The 17508-nt window shown below is 39.2% G+C and overlaps 1 protein-coding gene across 3 annotated transcripts in view; it reads right to left on the reverse strand.

Moving 5' to 3' along the window:
* PRDM5 (PR/SET domain 5) overlaps nucleotides 1-17508 on the reverse strand; it is a 92494-nt gene that overhangs the window by 42233 nt on the left and 32753 nt on the right. Inside the window, exons 8-11 of one of the 3 annotated variants that reach the window (XM_079990516.1) lie at nucleotides 15167-15246; nucleotides 10161-10245; nucleotides 8410-8567; nucleotides 1298-1387 (exon numbers count right to left, since the gene is read on the reverse strand). In XM_079990516.1, the coding sequence (XP_079846642.1) occupies nucleotides 1298-1387; nucleotides 8410-8567; nucleotides 10161-10245; nucleotides 15167-15246 (413 nt within the window). Of the gene's footprint in view, nucleotides 1-1297; nucleotides 1393-8409; nucleotides 8568-10160; nucleotides 10246-15166; nucleotides 15247-17508 lie in introns of all 3 variants that reach the window. The other 2 variants (XM_079990518.1, XM_079990517.1) reach the window with 2 other exon arrangements.

Genomic DNA, 17508 nt, shown 5'->3' on the forward strand with positions numbered 1-17508 from the left:
GAAGCAGTACCTCGGGTTAAGAACTTTGGCCCAGAATGAGAACAGAAATTGCATGTCAGCGGTGTGGGGTCAGCAGGAGGTCCCATTAGCTAAAGTGGTACCTCACGTTTAGAACAGTTTCAGGTTAGGAATGGACCTCCAGAACGAATTAAGTTTGAAACCGGAGGAACCACTGTACAAAAAAAATACAGATTAAAATATGGAGCTAAACTATCCCAATAAGTATCTCTTAAATAAAAGAAGTTTAACATTGCTTCTGGACTTTGACAAACTTTAAGGAGGGAGATATTTCATAGCTAGAGAACAGCCACTAGAAACATTATGTGCCTTGCTGCTCTCACTTAATGCACTAAGAACACCTTCAAAGAGAAGCTCCTGGCAGATCATAGGAATTGTGATCGACAGTAGAACAAGGCATGGAAACAGAGAACACAGCATCTTTCACGTATAATGCACCATCTGCCCATAGGTTTTGCTGCCTTTTCCCCATTACAGATATGCATTCTAAACTACTGCAGAAGGACAGAAAGGAAAGGCAGAGTGGGACTTTCTCCTCAAGTGCATCTGGAACTACTTCCCACACCATTTTCCACCCTGAGCGCCTTTGGGAGGAAGGTCAGGATATAAATTTTAAAAATAAAACAAGTTAAAAACCACAACATCGTTCTTCACTTTGCATTCACCCCCCACCCTCCATAAACAATTCTGGAAAACGCTCAGTGGGGAAGGGGGGGCTTGAGTTGCTTTAGATTTTCCCAAGAGAGCTCAAGCAAATGAGTGAAGCGTGGCCTCAACAGTCTTCCATCTCCTTCTCAAGCTTTCATTGTGAAAGAGAAGGTTGAAACCAGCAGTGGGGGACAAAAGAAACCTTTCCTTTCCCCCTTTTAACCCAAAACGGCATGCCTTTTGCATGTACAGCAGCATAATTTCCTGCTGAGAAGCATAGGATTTGTTTTCTCAGCCTCTTCACAATAATTAGGAGGCAGAAGAAACTAAAATGACCATGCTCCCCTGTTGTCGTTTTCTGATAATCTATGGCAGGTGATGTGAAAACTCTTCATCCAGAAAAATCATTGAGCCATATTTCCAAAGTTGTTCTTCCATTGCATAGAACAAAATATTGTGTTATCAGTTAACAACACTTTTTTTTTTAATGGATGTGGCCTACACAAAAGGCGGGATGCTTTTCTCCAAAGTCCACATCCTTGTTAGGGCTATTGGTGTGGCTCTTTAACAGCAGTTGCTACAGAAAAGCCAAATCAAGTCTGGACATAAAGAGACTGAACTACCTTCTCACCTCAACAGGTGGTTCCTCCAGAACAGGGTTGAGACATTTGGTTGATACTTTGCTGTGGGAAAGCTTGCATGGCTGCTGACTGTGCTGTACCTGTTCTGTGGATAAATAGAAGGCTTCAGTCTCTAGGGCTGTTAATCTGGCACCATGCATGAGTGAAAAATCCCCCGCCCTCATTTAAAAACACACTTGGGGCTTGCTTAGGTGATCAGCTTATCTGGCTTTTTGAACATCTTAAACAGATTTACCTTCTGATTTCTTTTAATCTGATCAGAAGCTAAATCAAACTGAGAGCATAGAAAGTACCCCCAGATAGTCAGAAGTATTTGGACTTGCCTTGTCTCTTGTGCAAAGAATAAAGTGGGGAAACTGTAGACCTTGAACCTGAAAGTATGACTATATCACTGGGATTTATTTCCTGCACGAAGAATGGTTTTAATTCAGCTGTATCAACTCTGCTTTCCTTATATGGTATCCAAATGCAAAAGAGGGCAGGACTCCTACACCTTTAGAAAAATGAATTTCAGCATGTGTCGTCTGCACTCTAGACCTGCTGAAATTCCCTCTCCTATGCCACTATTAAAAGGTGCGGGAATCTGGTCTTCATTGGCATCTGCTCACCCTATTCATAGATCATGTAAACAAGCCCTTAAGTTTCATTCAGAATAGCTGCAGAGTTTCTCTTGCTTTGCCACTTAACAGCCCTTTATCGGCTTTTCTAAACCACTATCTTGAACACTAAAACCACTGTCACTCCCTTACAAGAATTATCAGGCCAATTTTAAGTGTTACAGACTCCCAAAAGCATTGTGAGTAGCATTTAAAAGCTTGTCATTCCTTCCATTTATCAAAATGTGCACAGTGTTTTCACACCAGTAGCAGCAATGCATATCCCAAGCAATTGCTGGCCCTTGTACAAATTTGACCTTGTACAAATTTGAGCCAATACATAGTGTAAGAGGCTTTTAAATGTTATGCCTAGCATACAAAGCATGAGGATAAACACTTTTTAATCAGCCTTTGCATGGGAGCTCTAATGTTTCAATTGGCTCTCAGTTAACTACATGCAGAACTTTGTTGACTGTGCTCACATTTACCAAGAGTTTTGACTAATTTCTCTTCCTAACAGAAGCCCACATGAGTGAAATCATGTAGAATTTCCAAAGCCATTTGCAGTGCTGATTGACGACACATATTTTCTAGGTTATGAGTGAAGCAGCTTGTTCTACAACACTGGAAGACCGAACAGTTCCTCATAGTAGAGTAGACCAGTAGACAGAGTACATAGTAATAAATGTAAAGATGGTTGAACTGCCTACATTTGGTTACTCTTTTGGAAGCTATGCAGAGTTTGGAACATCAATAGAATTAGAGGCTCAGTACAGCAATTCATTTAGTAGGAAATGGTTTTATTAATTTACATTTCTAAGCAGTGTTTATTTTCTTTCAGATTTTATCAGCTTCATGTAATTTCTATTCTATTTTTGCTCCTTTTCAATTACTTTCAACATTATAAATATGCAATAACAAGGGATGTAAAAAAAATAAATGCACCCAGTATTACAAATGATTCTCACTCTGTACCTCCTTCTTGATTGCTGTTAATGACAATATTGACCCTGCCAGCTCTTGGGCAGATCAAGAGGAGATCTCCAGACTATGACCTCTTTCTAGCTCTTCTTGCCAGAGTGAAGATGCCATATCAGAGGATGGGGATTCATCAGAGGTCTCTTATACAGCCCAACCACGCTTCCACAACTCTTGGGGAATCAAATATGCAAACTATCCTGAAGTATTCTAGTCATATTCTATACTAAACCAATTCAACATGCATAGTGATATAAAGAAATAAAAATAATTTATGATGCCCAAGCATACATGGTCCTCTTCCTCTTCCTCCACTACCCAAATATTACAAATGAGTAGCATGTTATATGTGAGGAAACATGATCCATAAATCCATTGTGAAGATCTCAAATATCTTCTAAAGCCTATCTGTAATGTGAAGCTGTGGCCTGATATATTAGAAAACCTTTAAGGGTATATACAGGTAGCCTTTATATCCAGTTTCTTAAAGAGATTCTCCTCTCCCGCATCAGGTAGAGGTACCCAGTCTCATTAGGGGTGTCTCAGATAACTGACCTCTCTACATGCAGCAGGGTTTTTAAGTTGTTTTGATTGGGAGTAGTTGCCAAGAATGCATATGTTTTTATTAGACACTCTGTCTTATGCATGTGGAGTGTTCAATAAAGCACTTATTTTTATGGCAAATCTGTGGGGACACTGTGCTTTCCTCTCCGCCTTGCATCCCCATGCCCCCTTTACTCAGGGTCTGCTAATGTCTCCACAGTTACTAGTTAAACATAAAAGGCATCTGCCAGGGTGGTGGGGCAATGGATCAGGAAAGCAAAGCTGGAAACATATTTTGTACAAAACTAGCTTGTTATCCTACGCCACAAATCAGTGTAACGCACATGCCTCCCCGCCTGTTATTGTCGCAAAAACCCTATGGGGTAGGATTAGGCTGAGAGAGTGTAGCTGACCTAGTCACTTATAAAGCAATCCAAATGATAGGAAGCCAGGGCAATTTTTTTCCAAACTTGGTTCAGGAGTGGGGCTACTGCCAGCTGTGTCAGCTGACACCACCCTTGACTTACACCAACCCTTCTGCTCAAGTAAATTCTATTGGGTTAATAGGTCACATGACTGAGCTAAACTAAGTTTGGAGTGGGGTAAGTCACCCCCCAGAATCCTCCTTTTATGGGACTTACCTGGGATTTGGATGAGCCCTGAGCCCAGGATGTAAACAAAAGCACATAGTCAGCCAAATATAAATGTTCGGGAAACCATTTTTAATGTGATTGGTTTGTGTAATTTTTTGGTTTTGTGCAAATCTGAAGGAGCAAAATTAAGAAATGTCTTAAGGCTACACTTCGTTCAGGAGCGTGCCAGAAATAGCTACAAAAATGTACATAAAAGGAAATGAAAGCACGAGGGAAGTAGTGCTCATGCAAAGGGGAAGAGCAGAAAGTGGTGATTCACCTATCCAAAAGCACTGCAACAAATAGTCTGTGACCCCGAGTGAAGCGGTTTGAGGGCAATTTTCACCCAGTTCATTGGATTATCCCTGTATGGCTAAACCCACATTTACAAGGGGATTGCATCAGGGTTGGTGTTGTTGGAAGGTAGCGTCATGTAGTTTGTGCAAATTAAATAGGAATGGTAACAGCTGCAGACACACAGTAAACTTCATTGTAGACAAGCCCTGCACTATACAAAGTGAAATAATGAAAGTGTGTACAACCAAGGTGCTATTGTTAGCCATTTTATAATCTGAGGTGATAAGCACCATTGTAGTGCAAGTGTTTTATATGCTACGCATGGATGACTGGGCCACCTCAAAATGAAATCAACTCCTCGTTGTGAAAAGACTATGTTAAACCACATCAGTTACAGCACTGGGTAAACTTGGAAAATAGTCAAACACACACTTCGAGTCAGCCAAGTTTGTTCTGATGCTCCAGAACACCCCCAGATTATGTATCCATAAAAAATTATCCATAGGCGTCAAGGCAACCTCTGCCCAAAGCATATAATAAAACCCTCCCAGAGGGCACAATCCCCATGTCCTGTTTTTCATTAAATATTCTTAAGAGAAATGGTTCTAATACCAATTCAGTGCAAAGACCACAAGATTATCATGGATTTATATTTGACGGTATCAAATTTGAAAAACATGTTTTTTGTTATAGGAGTTGGATTTTGCTCTTCTGACCAAGCCATGCCTGTTGCAGACGAATAATAAAGCACCAAAGTTGGTGCTTTGATATGATTTGTTAGATGTGTTTTGGAATTTTTGGTAACTACTGGATCAAATCAGGCTTGCGGATCAGGAGATGTCTGCTACTAAGCAGGCCTTTGATATAGTTTATCTAGCCCAGTATTCTGCATATTCTAAATGGTACTGCTTCTCCAAAGTCACCAAAGGAGCTCTTTCATTATTATTATTATTATTATTATTATTATTATTATTTATTATTTATACCACGCCCATCTGGCTGAGTTTCCCCAGCCACTCTGGGCGGCTCCCAATCAAGTATTAAAAACAATACAGTGTTAAATATTAAAAACTTCCCTGAACAGGGCTGCCTTCAGATGTCTTTTAAAGATAGGATAGCTACTTATTTCCTTCACATCTGAAGGGAGGGTGTTCCACAGGGTGGGTGCCACTACCGAGAAGGCCCTCTGTCTGGTTCCCTGTAACCTTACTTCTCGCAATGAGGGAACCGCCAGAAGGCCCTCGGCGCTGGATCTCAGCTAACCTGAGCACAGGAGCTGAACTGTGTATGCTCTGTCACTAAGCTATGGCTTTTCCTTTCTTAAAACCACACAAAAACATTGCTTCATTTGACTAGGTCGTATCTCTAATGCACAGTTCTGTTAACTATACAAATATTTTTATTTGTAGAACTCACTAACAAGGTCCAAAACATGTTGGCCACTAAACTACACTTTTGCTTCCTGCATTTCCCTCCCATTTATCCCCCCAAAGCAGGTGCCCTCCAAATGTGAAAGGACTGCAGTCCCCATCACCCCTGACTATTGGGAGTAGTGGTCTAAAACATCTAAAGGTTAGAGAAGGCTGCTATAATATAACCTGTTTTCTGGGAGAAGCACAGGAACAAGCAGCATATGTTTGTTCAGGTTCAACAGATTTTTATAATGTCTTTACTGTATTCCCATTTCTGTTTTGTAACATTTTATGACACCTTATAAGCCACTCTATAGAGACTTTGCTAAAAATGGTCAGTAGCAGATACATTTCCTAAATCAGATAAATAAAACAAATGTGCACAATTACTCCAGTTAAATCCATAGATTAAAGAGAGGATTTCCAGATAAACCTGTTTATATGACTCAGAACTAGCCTCAGAACTAGCCCCTGATATTTTACAAATGAAGCACTACGTAGAAGAGCACAAAAAGCATACAAAAAGAGATTACAAGTGGGTACCTCAGATGTAAGGACGCGGGTGGCGCTGTGGGTAAAACCTCAGCGCCTAGGACTTGCCGATCGCATGGTCGGCGGTTCGAATCCCCACGGCGGGGTGAGCTCCCGTAATTTGGTCTCAGCTCCTGCCCACCTAGCAGTTTGAAAGCACCCTTAAGTGCAAGTAGATAAATAGGTACCGCTTTATAGCGGGAAGGTAAACGGCGTTCCGTGTGCTGCTCTGGTGCCGGCTCGCCAGAGCAGCTTCGTCACGCTGGCCACGTGACCTGGAAGTGTCTGCAGACAGCGCTGGCTCCCGGCCTCTAGAGTGAGATGAGCGCACAACCCTAAAGTCTGTCAAGACTGGCCCGTACGGGCAGGGGTACCTTTACCTTTACCTTTACCTCAGATGTAGATTTCCCTGAGGTAGTGTCAACCCTTCACCTAGACAGTACCATTTCAAATGGCAGGTGGGCATTCACATGACAGAATGCTCTTCAATAAAAAAAAAATACCCCCCCAAACAAAATCTGCATAGAGAAAGCTAGATATGGGGAGGGGAGTATTACTGCCCAGCCCTTGACATGCTATTTCTCTATACTTAGTGATTTGTTATTGTTATGAAGAAAGGTTCAAACATGGGAGCCTCCACATATAGACTGAAATACAACAGCCCAGGGACCAGTTTACTACACTCTGTGAGAAGTAGACTTGAGGGCAAAAATAGAATTACAGTACTGGGGTTCATTCATATTCCTTTAACCACACAGAGAGACATAGGTTAATACTTCATTCATCTTTAAAGGGGGGATGGGGTCTACTTTTTGCAAAAAAAAGTTGTACATAGGTGAGATGAGATAAACTTGTCTGCTTCCCAGCTGACCTAGTTGCAATATTTTGCTTCAGAAACTTTTCTCCACACCGATGTGGACATATTTCCATGACTCTCAAAGCAATTTCAGGGGCAAGGTCCACACTAGGTTTTCAATATTTATTGAATGAATAATGCTTCAGGACACAGAGATTACTGGGGGGACGGGACATGTTTTTCCCCTCCTTTCTCTTTCCCTCTCTTTTTAATTTAAAGTTGACTACTCAGAATAGCTTTCATTCACTTTGCTCTCAATGTAGCCAGTTTGTAAGTTGTATTTTTAAAAGGTCATTACATATGTAAGCTATGGTCCTGATATGCAAGCTCTTGTGTCTTTCAACGGGCTCATGCATCCTGTCTGCCTTAGAAAGAACAGTCATCGTTGTTTCACCCTGTTAGAAGCATTCTGGTTATTATTATTACTTTCATATGATTTATGGCTGAAAACACAAAAGATGGTGCAAAGATCCGGTGCCAGATTCCCAGATGGCATATAACATGAGCCAAACTGTGAAAAATGTGTAAGTATTGGTATATCTATTTCATCAAAGTGTTGGCGCAAGGGGCGGGTGGAGGGAAGGAGCAATAGGGTTTCAAAGACTAAGCAGGAAACCAGCCAGATAATTTTTTACAGTCTTGCAATTCTGAAGCAGCGGCAGCAGTCAAGGGTGCAGCCGTGCCATTGAAAACGTAACCCAGGGTCAAAAGTAATGACAGGCATTATCAAAATTAGGGCAGGCAGATTGGAGCTTAAATCACACAGCCAGGAGTCGTTTAGTGGAGCCTGAATGTGAGGTCCCTCTGTACTTTGGGGGCAGAGTTTTCTTCTGTTGCTGAAATCATGTCTAACTGAAATGTAGTCAGTGCAAACTTTAATGGCTCTCCTGATAATGTCTGCCACAAAGAGAAAAAATGACTGCAACATCACGACAGATAGATATAGTTAAGAAGTTACTCTTTTTTAAAAAAAAAATCCTAAAGGAACAAAATCAAAACAAGTATGCAATCAGTTGAACTAGTTTGGACTGATTAGAAAGAAAGAAACAACCACAAAGGACCCGTTTATGATCTAGATATCTAGGCTATCGCAAAGGAACGCTAGCTAATATATTTTGCAAGATTTGAAGCTCATGTTTCTAAGCATGCCAAAGCGCACTGATCCATCACTAAAATGAGCAACAGCTGCAAATCTAAGCCTGGCATAGCTGTAAACAACAACAGCAGAGTGTTTTTTGTTTTTGTTTTTGTTTTTACCTTCTTGTGATTCTTGTAAACATTTCTGTGGGCAAATCCCTTTCCACAAAGCTTGCATTTATAGGGTTTATCTTCACTGTGTATTATTTTGTGTGCAGTCACTTGATCAAGTCGTTTGAAGGACTTATTGCAAACCTCGCAGGTGTAGGGGCGTTTTTCTGCAGAAAATGAGTGGGGGGACATTTAATCTCCTGTTTATATAGGGGTAGAAGATGAAAGGCAGAGACAGCCATCTCGTTGGAGAGATTTCTGCAATGAAGTCAACCCAATTAAGATTAAACCAATTAGAAAGACATCTAATGCCCTTTATGTTACACAGTTAAGTCGCTTCGTAAAAGATGAGCCATGGCGCATCTCGAGAAATTGGCACGTTCTTTGCAACAATCATGGCTAAAACTAAACTCTGATTAATTAGCTTAAATCAAAAGAGAATGACTTCAAAGAGGCGAAGCCTGTTGCCAGACTACAAATGTGAAAGAGGGCATGACAGTTTAAATGTTTTAAAACTTAATTAACAATATACATAGCAGATTCGTTTTTAAAACAACCAGAGTTGGTGTGTATATGCTTTTGTGTTTCAGTTGCTATATGAAGCCTAGCACTACAATGTAGAATATTCTAATCCAGAATCTCAAAATTCAGCTAAATGCCCCTGAGATACAGTCCTTTTTGTTTGCTTGTTTAAACAAATGCACTTCAAGCATGCAATGAAATGGAGATAGCAGCTAAACATCAACCGTTTTAGCAATGTGGAAACCCTGTTTTAAAGCATTTAGGAAGGGAAGAAAAATTCAGGTTTTGATTGCACCTTTTTCCAATTATTGAATGAAAGATGTGGAAATGCCAGAGCTTAATGAACAGAAATAAGTGGCAGTCCAATCAGACAAAACAGTGTTTCTTGCAAATTCTACATGGCTTCTCCTCTGCCAGTTCCATCATAGATAAGGGGGTGCCTGCTCAGGCTATTGCCTAAAGGTGTATATGGTCTACTTTAGAAACAATGGAAGCATCTTGTTGATACCTAGAGACCAATAGATAATTTAAATACCTTCCCATTTATTTCAGCCCAAGGAAACGTCCCGGAAAAAAGCCATTTCCTCAAGCCATCTCTGCATCACTTACATTATTTCTACCATACAGTGAGCCTACTAATTTTTTTTTAATAACTATTCAATCAAGTTTCAAGACAAATATCATGATGCAAGTGTGTCCAAGAAGAAGAAAAAAGATATGTGGAAGCAGGAGCCTATATAATAAACTTGGGGTTTTCTAAAAGGAAATGCTCAACCTATTAATTGTAAAGTATTAGGATTATATGCGTTGGCTGAAACTCTCAAACCAATTAAAGCAGTCCTTTGAGCTAAATCATTTTTAGGCTGCCAAAACTCCAAACACACTTACAATGGAAGCAAGTGTAACAAGCAAGTGTTCAGAGCTGCAGTATATGCCTTATTCATGTGAACAGCCATCTTAAATCAGAGATGAATAAACTGAACCTCTCCAGATGTTGGGGCACAAATCCCATTATTCCTGACCTGAAGGGCAGTGGAATCCAACAACATCTGGAGGGCCACAGACTTCCCTCCACTTAAATTGACAAAACTAGGTTATGGAACCAACTACCAAAGAGCCTCATTATTAGGTCTTACCTGTTTGTTAATGCAAAGCCCAAGACAACAACAAAAATCTATACAATAGCAATTCAAGCTATTATGTGAAGCTTGATTTAATAAAAAAGAAAAAGTTTTTACCTGAGTGAGTAATCATATGGCGTTTTAGCTGGTTAGCTGAAATAAATTTCTTGTCACATTCCTGGCACTCAAAGATCTCATGAACCTGCAATATGAGTATTTAATGATAATTAAGTATGTGTCTTACACAAGATCACACATCTTAAGCTAATAAAAGAACATCTCAAATAGACTGTAATTATTCCTTAGCTCGGAGCTATGCTAATGCTCATGGATGTTCTTCCTTCCTTAACTCCTTTGCTTAACAACCACATTTCCAAAATTAAAAAGTTCATTCCAGTGAACAAAAATTACCTCACAGTCCACAATCCATAACCCACTCTTAAAAAAATTAAAAATCAACATTTCTAGGGCTCCTGTAGAATATGTGTTCACCCCCCCAAAAAAAAAAATAATTCTCTCAGAATAGGCAATTTTTATACATAACCTTTTTTCTTCTAGCATAAAGCCTGAAAATACAGAGAACATTTCAATAATGTGCACTGACTTCTAAGAAGAATAAAATTATAGTCTAATGTACTCATAAACACTAGTCATACTTACCAGAGAGTAAGCCCTATTGAGTACAGTGGCAGTCATTTCTTAGTAAACTTGCATAAGAATTGCACTGGAAATCATTCTCTTGGCTACTATCATATTTTCCAAAGTAGCAATGATTTTAAAATTGTAAATAGAACTCTATATTACCGTTCTTTGAGTACCAAGCTTCTGGACAAAGATGTCTGGGGATAAAAAACACTAATTGTCTGAATTGCTTGAGCCTAACCAAGGTCTGTGTAGCCTGAAATGAACATATTTCTTCATTTTTTAAAAGTGACAGTTTCAGAAATCTTCATTTGTCTTATTAAAAAGGACAAAAAATAATTTGCCAAACCTTCCAAAGGTGAACTTGACATAGATTAACTTTGCATGAGAACCAACTAGGCGATAACCACAGTATGGATTTAGCACCTTAGTTCCAATAATTTCAATGGGAGTACTCTGAGTATGACTAAATTCAAAACTAGATGATATATTTGACCTCTTTCTCTACATTTGCTTTTCTTCTCTGCTTTCCAAGAAACCTGTAATTCCAAATGTTGCTGCAAATATAATTTTTATGTGGTTTTGATATTTCTATGAAAAGCCTTTTTCCATTTAATTATTTGTTCCAGATAGACTTTTGTGGAACTTGCAACACCATCAAATGCCCAATGTTTAATATAATCAAGAGTCTGCTCCAAATTCCCACATCCGTGTTAGGTTTGGGGTCAGAAGGAAAGTTATAGCACCATAAATTTTGCATCGTGTCATAATCTAGGTACAGCATCATGCCTCAATAGAGGATTCTTTTAAATTTCTCAAAAATGTAGGCCTGTACATTATGAGAATGAGCTACAGCAAAATCCAGATGTGTATTGTCCCCCTCCTCCTCTGGGTGCAGCTACAGTGATTAATTCAGATATTTTTGCTTCCATTTTAGATTAACTACTACTTGCTGTAATATCCAAACCCAAACTGTGGTTAATCTTAACTATGTTAGCCAGAGTTAGGATTTGGACATAATAGGAAACTGAGGGTTATCTAAAGTGGGTGTGGAAATTTCTAATCTCCTCAAAGAGGAAAATAGAACACAAAACATTAATTATGTTTAAATATTTTGCTGTTTGCTGACCTGGGCTCTGTTGGGAGGAATAATGGGGTACAAATTTAACCAGGGAACTGCAAAAGGTCCCCAGAGCATCAGGGTTCGGGACCTCTTTCCTATGTGCTGTTTTATTGTTGAGGTAAGATTCCCCCTTGCTCTTTAGGCAAAGGAGGCAGAAACATTAAAAGCTGCTGCCATCACAGCTGGTTTGTCCTTTAATCTACTGGTTTGGTGAGTAGAAAGGTGTCCTTTGCCCTTCAAAAAACCCCAAACCAAAAAAACCTTATGTGTGCAGCAGCAACATGAAAATCAACCAAAGAACAGTTGGAAGAAAATCAAGAGAAAAGAATAATTACAGAACAAGTAACACTCTCTGAAATACTTGCATAGCAATGTTTAGGGATACCCCTCAGATTGGGTAATTCCTGACAGACTTTGACTTACAGTCCATAAATCTGCCTGATTGTTTTTCCTTAGAACTCAACTAATACTATAAGCTCCTAAAGAGATTCACTAATCCAAGCAATGTGATCTGACCTTTCAAACTTTTAAGACAATTCGAAATAGCTGGCTAGTTCTAGGCTTTATGCAGGAATTAACTTCACAAATATATGTCTGTGAAAGAGGTTTCTCATTCTGTATCACTACCCTCCAAAAACTGTGCCTGGGTTTGGATCAGTTTTTTGCCTTTGAAGGTAGCTATTAAACAAACTGCTTAGAAATAATATTAAAAATGTGAAGGACAGGTAAATTAGTATACAGGTAAACTAGAGTCTGCGCTGGAAACAAAAGAATCTTCAAAGGTCTGAATTTTAAGGGATGTTTTCATTTGGCATTTTGTTTTCAAGTGACAGGAGCCCATTAATACAGTGGTAGGGCACATGCTTGGTACAACTTAAACTAAATTAAAACCTAAACTAATTAAAAGCATCCTGGTCAGCAGGGCTGGCACAACTGTGCCTGAGACCTTGAAGACTTCTGTTGCTAGTCTAAGTAGATCATATTGCAGAGCTGGGGAACCTTTGGAGCTCCAGATATTGTTGGACTCTCAATTCCCATCAGTCCCAGAAAATACCAGGGATAATGTGCGTTGTAGTCCAACAACATTTTGAGGGTCAAAGGTTACCCAAGACTGTAGCATTGGCTAGATCAGACTACAACTCCCATCATCTCCAGCCAGTTTTGCCAATGGTTAGGCATAATGTGAGTTGTAATCTAGCATCAGGGATCCAAGGTTGAAAAAGACTGGGCTAGATGGTCCAATGATAAGGCCGATCCTTGTTTCATATGCCTAAGATCATTAAATTTTATGATAACTTGGTGGAGTATTGACCCTAGTTTGCCACTATGTCATATTTGATCTTCAGCCAGTTAGAACAACAGGCCTAAAGGCCTATCCAGACTGCTACACCTTTCACAGGTACATCTGAATTAGCATGAACCAAATGTGGTTAAGCTGTAAAGGATACCACTACTCCAAAGAACAAGCTAGTTGTGAAAGGCAGCTGCCACAAAATGAAGTGGACTTTCTGTATGCTGATGCAGACCTGCATTTAGGTGAACTTGTTCAGACATACAGTCTGTATTTGGCATGATTCTCCCAGCAACAAATGCCTACAATGGTGGAACCCTATGTGGCCATCAATGCAGCTGGTTCACTACATAATCTCAATGCCATGGCTTTAAGTAGAACTTAATTGTACAGCTCAACGGGATGATTTTCCAGTTTATGGCTTTTTGTACAGCTTTCTGGGATATTTGTAAAATAAAGAGGGAAACACAACCACCTTTCTTCTTATAAGACCAGATCTTAAACCAGGTTTTACGAGCAATGAGCTCCTACCCCCGATGTGATACTCAGCTAGACACAAAGTAAAAAATCTCCAAACATTCCTTTCTGAAGACTGTCTTCAGCTAAAAGGTCAGAAGAAGATTAATGCAAACAATATATTTTAAAAGAGTTTTTAAAAGAAAATCTACAGAAGATTTTCATCTCTCTTTCCAGTATCGTGCTGTAATAAATGCAGCTTAAATAATAGAATCTGTCTTACCAGCTGAGCCTTGTTTGCCACATAAACCCTCAAAACTCTCACTAAAGCTATTTTTACGTAAATAAAAGATACCCAAAATCTCCCCTGCCCCCCCCAAAAACCCTTTATATGGTACTAGCATACAGTGGCTAGGAGTAAGCATGGAGGCAACATTGCTGAGTTGCAGAGAGACTGGTTATTTATGCTGCTGCTGGGATTCTTATAATAGGTCCCATGACTTGGTGTTGCTGCAAAACAAGATATAAAGTCTGGCAATCAATAACACTGGCAAAGAATAAGGGCAGGCAGCAGTAGAAACCTGACAAAAACCCAAGCAAACTGAAGTGAAATTCAGGCAGGTTTATTAATGCAATTAAAGGCTGCCCTATGAATTTCAACAAGTGTATTTGTGTCTTCAGTGTCCTCATGAGCAACAACTGCAAGTTCTTCTACACATCAAAAGGATGCCCCCAAAATGTGATTTAGTTTAGGTCAACTGAAAATAGTTTAGATGCACTTTTCGAATAGAAAATAATTATACAGTATAAGTGCAGAATTTGGTATTAGACAGAAAAGTTGGGAACGTCACTTTTCATTTTAAAAATCTGTTTCTAACAATTAAGAGTACCTGATTAGCTTGCAAATGTGTGGCTGATACCTAGAAAAATCTCAAAATGCCAGAGGTATTTTGAACAAGATTTGCAGGATCAGGGCTATTGTGTCCCCTCAACCTGTCACAAGCAGAAGCAAAGTGCATTTTGCATACCAAGTAAACAGATATCTATTTGCAGAGATATCTTTTTGCTTCATTTCCATAATTTGTAAAGGTTAGAGCAGTAAGCTTTTCTTTTCTTTTCTTTCTTTTCTTTCCTTTCCTTTTCTTTTAAATACTGATTATTTTTGTTGCACGCTACTTGCTGCTTTGACTCTTAGCATTAATAGCCTTTAGCAGTACAAACAATATGCAGTGGGCTTCTGTTAAAAGAAATTAATTCCTTATGTGGATTTGCCAGTTATCCAATTATTCTTTTAGGGTGTTATAAGTTTAATGGGTTCAGAATATATTCAGTGTTCTACATGGAATTTGACTGAAAAGTGAAAACGTAACAGAAAGATAAAGTACTGATCACAGCAAACGAAAGAAAAGAAGAGAAACAAAAGATCATTTTCTTTTCATTTACTGTGTGGTTGTGAAAATAAAAATCTCAGGATCTAAGCAGACTACTGTCTTTGTGAACATGAGAAAAACGATAGTCTGAATTTCAGCAGCTCTCTAGCGACCCTACTCTATGGCCTTCTACCTCGGCAGAGTCACAACCTGCTGGGGGGTCAGCCTTCATTTTACTGACCTTTCGATGCTCTTGAAGATTTGTTGCTGAAGAACACCTCTTATTGCACACTGAGCACATCAACCTCTTCCTTGAGTTTCCTAAGCCAGAAACAAAAATACCACCAATAGCTTTAATAAAGAAGTACAAAGGAAGAGGCCAAATGTTTTCACTGCCTGTGCCATTTTTCACAGGCCATTTGATGGACACAAGAATTTTACACTTTTACCCCACCTCAAATGTATTATGTTACAGGACAGCTCTGTGGGTGCCCTACAGAAGTTTTTGCCTGTGGAATGTAGCTCCAAGAAAGTTTTGGCTGTTTAAAAAATAAATAAATAAAGCAATCCAATTATATTATATCACCTAATATAATCAGCAAGAACATATCCATTTATTAGCCTCCAGTTCAGAATGCAACAAGAGTTTAGTTATCAATTACTGATTATTTTCTAAAAGTGCTGTGTTTACAATAAGCAATTATGAGGAATAAATCCATAATTTAGCTTTCACCAATCTTGTGCCCTCCTAATGTTTTAGACTACAACTCCCAAACATCTGAAGGGAACCAGGTTAGTGAAGGCAGCCATAGTCCATAGTTTACAATGATTTTGTCCCATAGGCTTAAATGAGTCTCAGTGAATTCAGGCAATGCTGTGGAAGATTTGAAACAGTGTCCAGAGTCAGTAATAGACTGGATGAGGGCCAATAAACTGAAAACCATTTCAGACTTCAGACAGTGGTACTGTGGTTCTTGCAGGCATCTCCACAGAAGATGAATAAAAATGTACTGTGCTTTCTCTACCCCTGCTCCCAGTAATGTTTATTTTAAAGTTATGTTTTTATTGTGACTTTTTTTGTATTGGATCATATTTGTGATCTTTGCTGTCTATTTCATTGTTTCTTCAGCTTGCAAACTGCCTTGTTTATAGTAATATGGAAAGGCGGTACACAAATTAAGAGTGAAATGAAATGGAAAATGTTTCCTTGCCAACTTCTCCCCAGAAACTCCCTCAGCTCTCGGCATCATACCTTTGCCACCAGAGGTGGCAGAAGACATACCAGCTTGACCTAAGTTCAGTCAAGAAAAAGAGGGTGACCTCTTTAATCAAAGTTACACCCTGGAACAGATGTGTCCTGCAGGGGTATTTCAGCTTTCAACAAGTTTCAGACCAGCACTGGAGCAACACTCTGGATTATCCGCTTCATTTATGGTAGGCAGCCATATCATATATATTTTTTGTCACATTCACACCATTTAAATAAGTGTCATACCACTTGAAACAGTCATAGCTTCCCATAGAATCCTGGGAATTGTAGTTAGTTAGGGATGCTGAGAGTTGTTAGGAGACCCCTATTTCCTTCTGAAAGCTATAACAACAACAACAACAACAACAACAACAACAACAACAACAACAAATAATAATAATAATAATAATAATAATAATAATAATAATAATAATAATAATTTATTATTTCTGCCCTGCCCATCTGGCTGGGTTTCCCCAGCCACTCTGGGTGGCTTTCAACAGAACATTAAAAACAAAATAAAACTTTGAACATTAAAAATGTTCAGATGTCTTCTAAAAGTCAGATAGTTGTTTATTTCCTTGACATCTTATGGGAGGGCATTCCACAGGGCTGGTGTCGCTACCGAGAAGGCCCTCTGCAATTACCAGAGTTCCCTAGGATGAGGGACTAACTATTAAGCCACTCTGAGAACTGTATGTCTGTCAGGGAGATAGGTGTCTCTTAACAACTCTCAGCACCCTTGATGAACTGCTGTTCTTTGGCTTTTTTGGGAGAAGCCATGAGTGTTTAAAGTGGTATGATACCCCTTGAAACATGTAGAGCAGATGGGGCCTCAGTCTTGCCTCCAGCTCCAACAGTGCTACTGTCCCAGGTTCTGGTGCTAAACTACCATTTGTGTCACTATTGTATTTTCTCCCTGCCAAGTTCTACAAGCCAAGTAAGGGCTAGTGGCTTCTTTTGGAGGTTCAGACATGCACAGAAAACAAGGTTTCCAATTCCATTAGTTTCTTGAAGTTTACACGTATCTCTTAGATTTTCCTGTCATAAATAAATTTAAAGCACACCAAAACCTCTTCTGATTTGAATCTGTAATACATGTTTTCCTCTGCCCTTTAACATAATTAACTAATACCAAGAAAAGTTTCCACTCATCCCAATTATGCTTCAGGCTAATCTGTGAGCCATTGCCAACATTACATGTCTGTTCTATGTCTTAAAAGCAGAACGGTGGCCATCTTTACAATGCTGGAAAAGTCAAATGTGCAAGTTTCCTTATGAAACTTTTTAAAAACTCCCTCAAAAATCCACAGTAAGAAGAAAACCAATTAATT

The sequence above is a fragment of the Podarcis cretensis genome (genome assembly GCF_951804945.1).
Source record: "Podarcis cretensis genome assembly, chromosome: 9".
In the NCBI taxonomy this organism is placed as follows: domain Eukaryota; kingdom Metazoa; phylum Chordata; class Lepidosauria; order Squamata; family Lacertidae; genus Podarcis; species Podarcis cretensis.